The sequence below is a fragment of the Henckelia pumila genome, chromosome 1, assembly GCF_033568475.1.
Source record: "Henckelia pumila isolate YLH828 chromosome 1, ASM3356847v2, whole genome shotgun sequence".
Lineage (NCBI taxonomy): Eukaryota > Viridiplantae > Streptophyta > Magnoliopsida > Lamiales > Gesneriaceae > Henckelia > Henckelia pumila.
Genome location: NC_133120.1, coordinates 82,644,724 through 82,657,167, shown reverse-complemented (window position 1 = coordinate 82,657,167; position 12,444 = coordinate 82,644,724). Strand labels below are relative to the sequence as shown.

General features: G+C 34.3%; 3 protein-coding genes across 6 annotated transcripts; 2 read left to right on the top strand and 1 right to left on the bottom strand.

Moving 5' to 3' along the window:
* Nucleotides 1–1,133: 1,133 nt before the first annotated feature.
* LOC140875487 (uncharacterized) lies at nt 1,134–3,344 on the bottom strand. Of its 4 annotated transcripts, none has more exons than XM_073279172.1 (7): nt 3,221–3,344; nt 3,053–3,114; nt 2,529–2,662; nt 2,076–2,221; nt 1,902–1,973; nt 1,659–1,754; nt 1,134–1,565 (listed from the first exon to the last, which is right to left on the bottom strand). In XM_073279172.1, the coding sequence occupies exons 1-7, from the start codon at nt 3,285–3,287 to the stop codon at nt 1,390–1,392; spliced, it is 753 nt and encodes a 250-aa protein (XP_073135273.1). In that variant the 5' UTR covers nt 3,288–3,344; the 3' UTR covers nt 1,134–1,389. The 4 variants fall into 4 exon arrangements, with proteins under 4 accessions (XP_073135273.1, XP_073135276.1, XP_073135274.1 ...); XM_073279175.1 differs by having other exon boundaries at nt 2,529–2,629; XM_073279173.1 differs by having other exon boundaries at nt 3,233–3,321.
* A 4,406-nt stretch (nt 3,345–7,750) lies between these two features.
* Nucleotides 7,751–9,917, top strand: LOC140875998 (uncharacterized). The gene is made up of 5 exons (XM_073279837.1): nt 7,751–8,568; nt 8,693–8,769; nt 8,840–8,879; nt 8,989–9,082; nt 9,194–9,917. The coding sequence occupies exons 1-5, from the start codon at nt 8,346–8,348 to the stop codon at nt 9,768–9,770; spliced, it is 1,011 nt and encodes a 336-aa protein (XP_073135938.1). The 5' UTR covers nt 7,751–8,345; the 3' UTR covers nt 9,771–9,917.
* A 2,008-nt stretch (nt 9,918–11,925) lies between these two features.
* LOC140866529 (RING-H2 finger protein ATL64-like) lies at nt 11,926–12,405 on the top strand. The gene has a single exon (XM_073271538.1). The coding sequence runs from the start codon at nt 11,926–11,928 to the stop codon at nt 12,403–12,405; it is 480 nt and encodes a 159-aa protein (XP_073127639.1).
* The last annotated feature ends 39 nt before the right edge of the window (nt 12,406–12,444 follow it).

The following is a 12,444-nucleotide window of genomic DNA, read 5'->3' as shown; positions in this document are numbered from 1 at the left end:
AGAAGGCAGACAGACGGACGCAGGTTTAAATATTTATTTATTTATAATTCATATTATTATTTATTAATTTTGCCAATTTTCTTTCTTTAACTAACATGGCTTTAAATGTGAATCACGTGCCGCGCATATTATGATTTATGAATGCCCATTTTCCAAACATGAGACGATGTCACGAGTGCAGGATGGCCGTGGTCGGGTCGAAACTCTCTTTTAAAAGGGTTGATCCGAAGAGATCCCATTTCACATGAGTCGGGTCGAAACACTCTTGGAGGCAGAAGAGGATAGTTCAATGGCAATAGAAGTTCAGTTGGCCAGATTTGTGGAACACCCAATCATTTTTATTTTTTTTCACATGCCACAATATCAAAAGAGCCCAGTTGCTACAGTAGCTATTGCCACCCCAGAAACTTTGAATGATGAATGGTGGTTCCACGATTTCGATGCTTCGAATCACGATTCCCAAATGAGCTTTCTAATCTCACTCTTGGTGCTTGGTTCTGATTACTCAGGAGGTTGTAAGGTTCACATGACACAGGTTTGTTCATGTCTCATGCAGGCTTATCTAAATTTTATCCGCATTCCTCACATCGCACTCTGCTTCTTAGTGATATGTTCGAGTTCCTCATATAACCAAAAATCATCTTAGTATTAGCAAGTTTGCTATAGATAATAATGTGTTTTTTGAGTTTCACCTTCGATTTTTTCCTAGGACCTCGCCATTAGAGTGCCTCTTCTTCAAGGGACTGTCCATGAGGGGATGTATAAATTCAATCTGTGCAAGCCTATCCATACCCCATCTCAATCTGCGGCATGTTTCAGTACTACTCTTCCTAAAGACCGCTGTCCAGCATCACAAACACCTTATATTAGAACATCCTTCCTTTTCTATTGTTAAGAAAGTTTTGCATACTTCTAATGTTTCACTTTCCAGAAATGATCATTTAAGTTTTGCTCAGCTTGTAAACTTGGCAAGAATCATCATTTGCCATTTCAAATGCCTGCATGCTGTATTTTCTAAACCTCTCCAATTGATTTAATGAATCTCCAACTCATTGCATATGTTAGCACATCTGATATTCTCAGCTTCCAAATTAAATTTCCTCATTCTGTGATAGCCAAAATTTCAGCTCAGGCAAAGATATTTTTAATTTCCCAAACTTATCAGTTCAAATTCAAAACAAAATCCTCTGATACAATGGATTAATGTACCAACCAAAACATGAATCAAACAATAATCAAGATGCCACAGGTCCAGAAGAAAATGCCTGTAGCAACATACAAAAATTCAGGAAAGTATTTAAATTGATGACAATCATACATGGGGATGCGGCAGATTTAATGATGCACTCGTTTGCACTAAAGACTTGAGCAATAACACCTACAAGATACTCAAGTTGAATGATCGGTGGTTATATCTTTTGGTGTAATGCAATACACACGAGAGCCCAGATGATCGACTGCAAGACCTGCTTTTTCACAGCCAGTGAAGAACATAGATTCGTCCTCCTTCCCTATTCTGCGTCTCCAACTCATTAAAAATGCAGGTCGAGGAAGCAGGCAAGCATCTTGAGAAGGATGTACAAAAACATGCGGATAAAGTTTATCTACTGCTGCAGTGAAACCGACTATAGAAAGAAAAGGAAACTTCCTATTCTTACCATCACCGCTTGAAGAAATGGCATTGATGGCTTTTGATTCGCACGATTTAAGGAGAAATGACAAAGATTTTATAAGGTTCGAATATTGCTTCACGTCTGCGATCACCAGCAAGGGGTGAGGGAAGCAACAGAAATAGGTTAGCATCTTTAAGGGAGAAGAAAACAAGAAGAATGATCCTTCAAGAATGCAGTAAGAGTTATTTTTCACATTTCATAGTAACATATGCTAAAATCAGCGCTTACACAATAAAATATCACTTGCTATAATCAGGTCCCATTTTGGATTGGAAATTGGGAACTCGTCACCCCAAGAATCTGAAAACAATGCATGGATATATAAATTATTTTCCATCAGCATCAAAGTAGCTGTGCTAATATAAAGTTGAATATCACATAGCATAACGCAAATGAACCTACGTCTCACATGAGGAAGGACAGGGGTAACCCCATTTATCTGGCAATTATAAGCTATGTTCTCTTCAATTTCAGCATCGTCATAATCTGAGGTTGTGATGTCAGCTTCAAATGATTTGTGCAAAAAGATGGCCAAAGCTCCAGTTCCACTGCAAATTGCAATAAACTGAAGCTATAAACATCGGTAATGGAAAAAAGCACTGCCCCATTCATTTCATATTCTTGAGCAAAAACAAGAGAGAAATACGAGATTGATATACATCCACGAACACCTAAAGGTCCTAAACAGATTGTAGCTACAACAGACACTTAATCCTGAAATGTTTTCATTACATCCGTCACACGAAAATGATAACATTAAAATATTGAGCAAGAATTCTAACGCTGAAAAAAGGTGAAAATTTGAAAAGAGAAACAAGGTCTCACGAAGAGTGCTAATACAAAGTGATATCACACCTTCCCAATTCAATTACTTTCCGTCCATCCATCCAAGATCTGCGATGAACCAACCATTCGATAAATGCAAATGTGCCAGGCCAGAGTAGATTAGCATTTAACTGGTGAAAAGAAAATTCCCGGATAAGCAATTCCTGCATGCATGCCAAAATAAAGCTTAAAGAGTATAATTCACATAAGTCATAATAATCATTTCAGGTATTCCTACAGGAAAGCAATGAAATAAAGCCAAACGGAACCAAAGTTTGCCCCCAAAAAGTCATTTTTTGAACATCATGGCTTCATGTTCCGCCTACCAAAACGTATCATATATATCATACATAAGCAATGGCTCTTTCATTACAACCCAAGTTTTAAGAAAAATAAATGAATAAGAAGCAAACAAACTCATCATTCCAATGTTACAACTTAAAAAATTCGAAGTCGTTGAATAAACTCAGCCAAAAAAGTGAAAAAACAAATCTTTCTCAAACTCAAATATGCAGAAGAGTATAATAACAAAGATAAATAAATAACTCAGAGACCACTCCAGGAAATTGGTGCCTTCTCTCCTCGAAGTTCTGATTGCTCTCAATTTCTCCCTCTTCTGCAAAAAAGACCAATAAAACCAGAATCATTACAGCTAGTAGGTGTGAAAACATAAATACTTGTGACTCTAAAGCAATTCATGATTCAAATGGAAGATGAGCTACCGGAGCCGGTACCTTCGCCGTCGGAATCGGCGAAGAGCGAAGACGGCGAGAAAAGAGCAATGTCCATTTTCTTGCTGGAGACTAGGCCTCGGAGCCCATAAATTGTTACAATTGGGCTCGCACTTTTTTTTAATCTACCACTGTAATTTTTGGGCCTTTTAATTGGATAATACATATGCTTAACTAGCAAATTTTTGCAACTAATCGGTGCACAAAGCTTGATTTTTTTTTAATATACAGAGGTTTAAGTATTTCTAAATTTAATATTTGATGTTTTATTTTTATTGAATTGTATTTTTTTCAAAGATAATAAAATTTTGGAAAAGGGTATTTTGGGGAAACAATTTAGTATGGCCTAATATGTTCGTACTTAATATACAAAGTATATAATACAAGTTCTTTATAATTAACCAGTGAATTGGAGTTTCATTTGATATTAATATGTTGTGGTTGTATTTCATGACACACCACTTTGTGTGGAGTATAATACATTAATTGATTATTTTTCTCCTATTTTATTAAATGTTTAGTTGAAGTTCTACGAAGAATTAATGTCTGATATAATTATTTTAACATGCATCATTTTTTTTTTTTTGTGACGTGAGAACCCGCAGCCGCTATCTTCGGTGAGCACTGGGTAAACCTCGGACTAATGCAATAGCCTGCAAAATACGTTAATCAAGTAAACCACACTAGACAAGCTATGTGTGACAGACTAGCATCATTCATTTTTTATTCACAGGTCAAGTGGTGTCTTTGAAAATACATTTACTTACTATGATTTTCATAAGATATTAGTATTTAATGGTGTCATGCTCTGGGCTCAAGCCCACACACATGACTACATAATGGGTTCTGAATTCTGATAGAAATCATTTCGTGTTCGTCCCCATTATAAGAAAATTGTTATTAAAGTTTTTTACAGCCGCCATTTTAAAATCAAATCAACAGATGTGAGACAAGGGCATCAGAAATGAATCAACCAAACATTAATAGTAAGTGGCAATTTCATAGTTTTTTTTTTCTCATAAAAAATATGAACTCTTTTTATGTTAGGCTAAGAATATAAGTTAAAAATAACAATTAGCCCCTCTTAGTGGACCGACCCTACACCATACATAAAAATCAGGAATCATAAACGACAGGTGGGATCGATATGGTCCAACTTCTTGTGAACATTATTCTTCTTGTTCATACTTCAATTTGTTTGTAGATCAAAAGTTTAAAGATAGGTTATAAAATCTTATCTCCGGAGAAAGAATAAATGATCATATATATGACTAAGGGGTTAAAATATTAATCTTACTAAACGAAATTAGTCCAAATATGTTCCAAAAATTATTCTTTCAAAAACATTCTTTTCCATCAACAAACGAGAATAAGTTCCGTACCACAAATAGATCTACATATAAAAACAACAATTTCTCATTATTTGAATCGAATTAAAAATTTATCTCACAAAATTATAAAAAAAAATCTGATATAAGAATTTTTGTGTAACAATGATCATGACTAAAATAAATCATTTTTAAAAAAAAATTAATGTGCTATTGGGCCTCTGACAAAAAAATGTATGAGTGGCATTTTTATTGAGGGGAAATCATAAAACGACAGACATACTCATTCTGAAATGATGGTAGATCCGCATTAATAGGCAGACGCACAAATTCCTACATATTCCTATGCTGGCATAGATTTAACCTTAACTTAATATAATTATATTATCCTTTAATACAAAAACACACAAGTCTTATTCCAGGGTTGACTTAACAGGTTGGACACTTGTGGGTGACTCTTTTTTCTCACACCATTGTCAGTACGTAAGTTGAATATTCATTAAACAAACCAATAATTTTAATTCGTTTACATTATGTGTACATATAAAATAATACAAATTATTGTGGCCTGGAGAATCGATCAGTTTTGACTGCTGCGAACTGGTTTTTTGGCTTAAATTATAATGTTAATTAATTGGATGAAAACACACTTTTGTCCATGGTATTTCTTGGGGGTCTTGTTTCGTTTTAATTTTAGGGTTCGAAAAATAGTTGTGTTATCTTTATATTTCATTTTTATGATCATTCTAATTTCTATCTCACAAACCAAAAAACACACATGATATACTTATATAATAAGATGTTGTATATCAAGGCATATAATCAAACTAATCCAACAGCTCCAAGATGAGTAACACGACCAAGGCAAAGAATAAGCATTTACTAAATAATATCACAAATCACGAGCATCGTAGAATGTTCACATGAACATCTTGTGCAATATCATATCATGAATTAATCATCTCTCCCCATAACTTTTCAGGTATTGAGAAATGCATGTCTTTCATTTAATGTTTCCACGCTGTTCACATGATGCCCAACAACAGACGTCCACAATATCAAAATATATATATACCCCAAAATTCTCATAAAATTAAGATTACATCAAATATGTCGCACCACGAGTTTTTCAGGACAAACCCAAAGACAGATAGAGATCAAAATGTAGCTATAGCACGAGCTAAGGCGATTGATTGGCAACTTTTAACCAAAACCCACCAATTAATTAATATTGTCAGCAAAATCAAGAACCCCGTGAGGAATATATACTTTGATTTCATATAAATTTTTTTTAAAATCAAATATATTACAAATCTAAATATTAACTTTGGTGCCCTTTCCTCGCCTAGAATAGTCACGGCCAGAATGCGTAGCCCATGCACGTGGGAGGAATTAAAAGCCAAAATTGTTTTGATACCACTCGATCAATTAGTACTACTCTATCAGCTGGTTAGGAAAGTCCCTGGATTCTTTATCACGGGCACATAAGATCCCCATGAAAAATTGGTGTAAAGGATATTCATTCAATTATATATATTTTAATGATTTCTAGATCAGTAATTAATAATTGAATGGATTCTGTACTAATAGTAGGTCACCAACTTTAAAAGTCTAAATTTGAAAAAAAAAAATGGCCGGCTTTCGTCTCGTCTCCAGTTGGGAGAGACTCTTTCCACTTTCATTAATTGTTTCCCGATTCATCTATTTCGTTGAGATATCACTAATTAAATTGAATATCACAATTGAACATTTACAGTTTCATAAATTGATCAAATGATATTTGTCTCATAAAACCCATTTTGAAATATATATATATATTTGGATGAATTTATTGTAATAAAAATATGGAGATATTAGAAGATAGGTCCAACGGTCCAGCCAGCTAAGGAACAAAACCCGTGATTCCCGACGTAAAGGCAGCTGCAAGCATGCAGTTCTCTTTTTCTTGATTTTTTTTATTAAATCTTTTATATGAATTATGAACCACAAAATAACCAGCTAGTATTGTAAGAAAAACCAACGTTGGAGAACTTCAAGTTTATCTTGAATCCAAGGTTATAATCATTATACACATTTCGAAGTAGCATTAGTACTAATATTTATTTTGATTAATTTCGAAACAAAAGTGAATATATACGCTCTCTCGATTATCCGAACCAAATGATGTAACTATAGGCTATAGCAATGCTATTTTTATACTTGTCACAATTTATAGAAGGGCAGTAAAATTAATCTCAAAATATATATTTTGGGGGTACAAATTAAATGACTTGAAATTATTCCAAACTCATACCAAATAGGGTCGGTGGTTACGCACATTATATCAGAATAGACTTTCAAAGGCATATTTGTATTTACTCGTTTAAAATATTGCATGGGACTCCATAATACAGCTAAACTTGGACATGATTTCAAGATGGAGATCATATATTAAGTACAATAATCAAACACAAAGTATATGTTATTTAATTCGTCCGACAATTCCACATTAATTTGATTAAATGGAGAGGTAAACCTCTAGAATTTTTGTAACAGTGGATTTGAATTACAATTGAGCATCAAATAAATAATAGATAGCTAGGGAGCATAATTTTCTTGATAATGATGGAATATAAAAATGGTGGATGGTCCCAAGATTTGTTTCTCCGAGTAAAACAGACAAATATTATAAAAGTTACAATAATTTTTTAAAAAACTTTGAATTTGCTTACATCATTCCAATTCCCAGCTACTTTTACCCTTATTTTGAAGATTGAACTAGTCCACAAATTTACATATAATGTTGAAGTCTTGGAAAACCGCAACTTGGTATGCATTAAAATAAATAAATCCCATATTGAACTACATAGACCCGAGTTTGTAGAAATTTTGTTTTCTTTATATTTCTTAATAATAAAATATAATTAGGTAGGCAATAACAAATTAATTAATAATATGATTCTTTTTAATTAGAAACAAATTTAGTTAAAATAACATAAACCTTCTTTCCAAAAAAAAAAAACATAAACCTTATTTCATTGTTTGATCTAGTTATCGGTCAATTCACGTTCTGAATCCATCAGTTTGTACTTTCTTTTCAATTTTAGTCATTTGTAACAGCATGACATTCGACGCGTCATCAGTGTTACGTCATCAGTGTCACGTCAACATTCTAATGAAAAAAAGATTACAATTGAAACAAATTAATACTGTATTTAAAATAGTGGACTATAAGAGTGTGGATTGACCGATAACATAAACACAAAAAAAAAAAACAAACAAACAAACAAACATGCAAGTTCCATGGTCAAAATATAAACGTTTTTCTTTCAAAACAATTTAATATGAAATCATATATTGTAATTTTTATCACAAGGCAGGTATTTTTTAATCCTTAATGCCATAACATTGAAAAGCTTGTGCGTATAGTGTAGTATAGCTAGCATGCATATGAGCGTTGACTAATAAGATACCTAAAGATTTCCTTTTGATGTATTCTAATTGTTTAACTGAGTGGGAAAAGAGAGAAAGAGAAAGGTCTTTCTTCTTCCTCTCACGGTCTAGCTAGGGTTTTCTTGTTCATATCTTCAATGAATTGAAGGGTAGATGATATATACATAAACGGGTTCTTGATTTTTTGTTTCGGGGAGGGATGGAAATGGATCCGATATATATATCGTTTGCTTGTCTCTATTGATGATGAAGTGCAGGCCAGGCCATTCTTTTTCTCTGCAAGTGAAACCCTAGCTAGCAGCTGCTTTAAAACTGTGATCACTTGGTATATATAGTTTGGTTGTAGAAGAAAGTAAATGGAAGGAAGTGGTGAGACCGCGGAATGTATGCACGATGACGAAAATGATAGCCAGATGAAGATTAATGGAGGTAGCTCCAGCAATAACAGCTGCGTAGAGGAAAGCTCAAAGAAGGCGTCCGTAAGGCCTTATGTTCGATCTAAGACGCCTAGGCTGCGGTGGACGCCTGATCTTCATCTCCGATTTCTACAAGCGGTGGAAAGATTAGGAGGCCAAGAGAGTAAGTTTCCAACTTTAACTTGTGATCATATATATGCTTCATTTATTTGGGTTCATTTTTAGTATACTACTTTTTTGATTATATAAGATCCTTGTTTTCTGTTGCGGATTATTTGGTTAAGCAGGAGCGACGCCGAAATTAGTGCTTCAGTTGATGAACATGAAAGGACTCAACATTGCTCATGTTAAGAGCCATTTACAGGTAACAATTATTTGAAGTTGGACTAAATTTCCCTTTCTTGAGAGTTTATTTAATTAGTATCTGTTTACAGATGCACAGAAGCAAGAAGTTTGAGGAGCCCAATTACCAAGGTATGTATCTATATCCATATCCATACTAGATATATATATATATATATATATATAGTATCTTTTTTTGGTATATATGATCATATGCGACTAAATTTCTCAATTCTTACAGGGATGACCAATCACCGGGGGATTTTCTTGGAAGGTGTAGATCGGAATATATACAATCTAAGCCAGCTACCTCTTCTTCCAAACTTGAACCAAAGGCAAGCTATAGATATAGATTAATATAATCAAGCTAGCTAGCTAGTTGATCTTGTCTTTACATTTTATTGAAGTTTTATATATCAAGTATGATGTTTCAAATATTTTCCCAGATATGGAGATGTTTTTCGGAATGGCGAAGCGAGGTGGATGGACAGAACAGGATTTTATGAAAGGATGTTAAGCAGCCACTATTATAGATCAGCAAATCTTGATCTTTACACCAAACTCGCCTCTTACAAGGAAAGATCGGATCCGAGATCCAACGAAATGAGATGTGAATTTGGATCATCACCACACAAGCAAGAAACCTGGCTGCACCAATCTAACCCTATTGGCCTTAAGTCCATTCAGCTTACAAAACAGAAAGCTCTTGATCAGCAAAGGATTTCATCAGATTGTGATCATGATCAGAAAAGTAACGTCCCTTCAAGCATAGGCCAAAACATGAGCATCAAAAGGGATATGACATTAAAGAGAAAGGCCGCGGATTGTGAACTCGGTTTGAATTTAACTCTCGGGCTTGAATCAAGAAACCATGAGCAAGTAAGCAGGCTGCAGCAAGAAGAGGAAAGCGACTTGTCGCTATCGTTGTACCCTACTTCATCGTCTTCAAAGTTCAAGAAGATGGATGAAAATTTAAGTAGTGAAAGTAGAAGAGGGGTAAGTACTCTGGATCTGACTCTATGAATTTTACAATATATTCTAAGTGAGATCTTGAGGTACTTGCTCCAATGTTATGCAATTTCCTGTTATTATCTTTTGTGGCTTAAAATAATGTTAAAGATCATATTGTGCAAGAGACCACCTGGCCGGACGTTTAATTTGTTGCTTTATTGGGAATGAAGTTCAAATATTTTTATATAGAGAATTTTTAATACATATAGCAATTGGATTTCTTGCACTGATATATTAGGATCATGTACATATATATAGCATACTCGGAATTGGTGTTTGAGTAGAATGCAAATAGTTGAAATGACATGTATATGGTAATTACAATTGTAATGCATGCGCACTCGACTCATTCTATGTTTGAAACTGAAGTGCATGCGATCAACAATTTGAAGAGAGGAGAGCAAAACTGGAGTTTAAAGCCTAATTAATGTTACAAACTTCTTCTCCAAACTTTTGTTTGCCAAACTTGCTTTTTATTTTTTGTTCCTATCTGTTTGTTTGTTTTTTTTTTTTTTTTTGCGATTTCTTTCGTCTCTACTATGTTATATTTTGTAGGGTAAAATTGTTTTTTTAGTCATGTTTGTTTGTAACTTTGCGATTTTGGTCCTCTATATTTTCAGATTTCAGTTTTAGTCTACTATCTTTATTTTTTTAGGTAATTTTAGTCTTTTTTTCTGATGTGGCGCTGATGTGGCACCATTACATTGCTGATGTGGAGCTGACGTATATAGTGTCACGTAATCATTTTTCGAATAAAAAAGATTGAAATTGCAAAAAATCGAAACTGCAGGACTAAAACTGAAATATAAAAATATAGAGGACCAAAATCGCAAATTGACAAACATAAAGGATAAAAATTGCAGTTTTTTCTATTTTGTAGGGTCAAGCCTGAACCACGTGTTTTTGTATTCAAAATTCAAATGAACATATCGAGTCGAACTTCTTATTTTGATCTTTAGTCCGTCGCATAAAAACCGACCATGGACCTAATTCACCGCTCAATGTATCGTCTCAAATTATATATTTTTGTTGCTTAATTTGACGTAGCTAGATTACAATATATTATTGACTTGACTTGACGTTTTTTTGGTCATTTTTTTATACAATTTTTTCCCAACTCGTTTCCAGATGACTCTCGTCAGTGTGGCATATGAATTATTGACTTGACTTGTTTTTTTGGTCATTTTTTACAAAAAAATTGGTTAAACATAATACAATGTTTAGTTTAAAACATAAAACTCGTTTTCTATAGGAGCATTGAATTTGTATAGTGTTGGGCCGTTGGACTTTATTGTTGGCTCAGGTTAACAAAGAGCTTTTTGATGTAAAGAAAAATATATAAAAATACAAGGTCTCTTACTATTTTCTAATTTTTTTAAAAAAATAAAAAGTTTCATTCAGACCGGAATAACAGATTTTAATTCGATTCGTTTTATTTGTTTCTTTATGAAAATTTGGTCGGTTTAGTTTGATCGAAAAAATTCGATTTCTTCTGTTGGGTGGTCTCGGGTCAGACTTGCCTCCATGAGCCCAATTACTGAGTGAACCCTTCACAGTGCTGAAAATAGGAACTTTTTACTAAAAAATACTTGGCATTTTTTTCCAATAATAAAATTATGAGGATTACTAAATTAAATATATTTATTCAACCTTTTTAAACAGCGTGACATTTCTTAAATTCTGGAAAGTTGATTGCATTAAAACTAATAAAACAAGAAACAAATTAAGGTAGATAGTTTCATCATACGAATTGAGTAGTTGGTCTGGGATGATATAAAATTAGTATGTGTGTTGGCAGATGTGTCTTAAATACAGTAAGCAATAAAAGATAAAGTCGGTGTGAAGTGGTAGAATAAATGCCTAATAAATTATGCAATGTCTCGAGTGTCCAGGCCTACATTATTACGAAACTTTAAAATAGTTAACAATATGATAAGATCAAAATAAATGGATTTCGAAAAATTCCAAGAAAACTTTCACACACTTGGCCAAGATTCATGCTGTCAAAAGAACCGAAAAGGTAGCTGTGTATGCAACTTTCTCCGCCTAAACAAATGGCAAAAAAAAAAAAAGTGAACTTGGCAAAGCTTTCAAATTTCACTTTACAAATAAAGCAAGCAAGCATGTGTCTGTAAAACTCCCAGTTCAATCTCACTTTGATCAAACAATGGCATCACAAAATTTGGAGCCCCTTCAATTAAGGGAAGTCAAGGACCAGATTGATGGTAAGAGTCCTCTTCTTGGGGCATTGTTCTTGTTTTTCTTGGTGTTCTTCACTTTCCTCTTTGTTTACTATCTTTATGTACGAGCCCGGCGCCACCATTTTGGCGGCCCCGTGCCCGATAACTCGAATGCGCCGCCAGCTCATCCGAGGCCTGCCGTGGCGGGGCTTGATTCTGCCACCATAAGTGGCTTGCCCATGTTTGCATATGGATCTAGCAACGACTCTAGCCCGGAAGCAGCTGCAGAGTGTGCCATCTGTTTGAGCATGTTTTCAGAGGGAGACAAGGTTAAGGTTCTGCCTTTTTGCCACCATGGATTCCACTCGGTTTGCGTGGACAAGTGGCTCAGGAGTCGTTCGAATTGTCCGCTATGCAGAGCTTGCATCCATCGGATGGACTCGACGAATCAACTGGAGATTTCTTGATTTCTGAAAAATTTTAGTAGTAGGGGAGAAGACGGGAGC

Bases quoted from the DNA above. Each gene is read 5' to 3' on its own strand.
- LOC140875487 (XM_073279172.1), bottom strand. From the start codon at position 3,287: ATGGACATTGCTCTTTTCTCGCCGTCTTCGCTCTTCGCCGATTCCGAC. The intron at 2,663-3,052 runs GTCTCTGAGTTA...GCATGCATGCAG, and splicing joins GGCACCAATTTCCTGGAGTG to GAATTGCTTATCCGGGAATT. The intron at 1,974-2,075 runs GTAGGTTCATTT...CATTGTTTTCAG, and splicing joins TGTCCTTCCTCATGTGAGAC to ATTCTTGGGGTGACGAGTTC.
- LOC140875998 (XM_073279837.1), top strand. From the start codon at position 8,346: ATGGAAGGAAGTGGTGAGACCGCGGAATGTATGCACGATGACGAAAAT. The intron at 8,880-8,988 runs GTATGTATCTAT...CAATTCTTACAG, and splicing joins TGAGGAGCCCAATTACCAAG to GGATGACCAATCACCGGGGG. The intron at 9,083-9,193 runs GCAAGCTATAGA...ATATTTTCCCAG, and splicing joins CTTCCAAACTTGAACCAAAG to ATATGGAGATGTTTTTCGGA.
- LOC140866529 (XM_073271538.1), top strand. From the start codon at position 11,926: ATGGCATCACAAAATTTGGAGCCCCTTCAATTAAGGGAAGTCAAGGAC.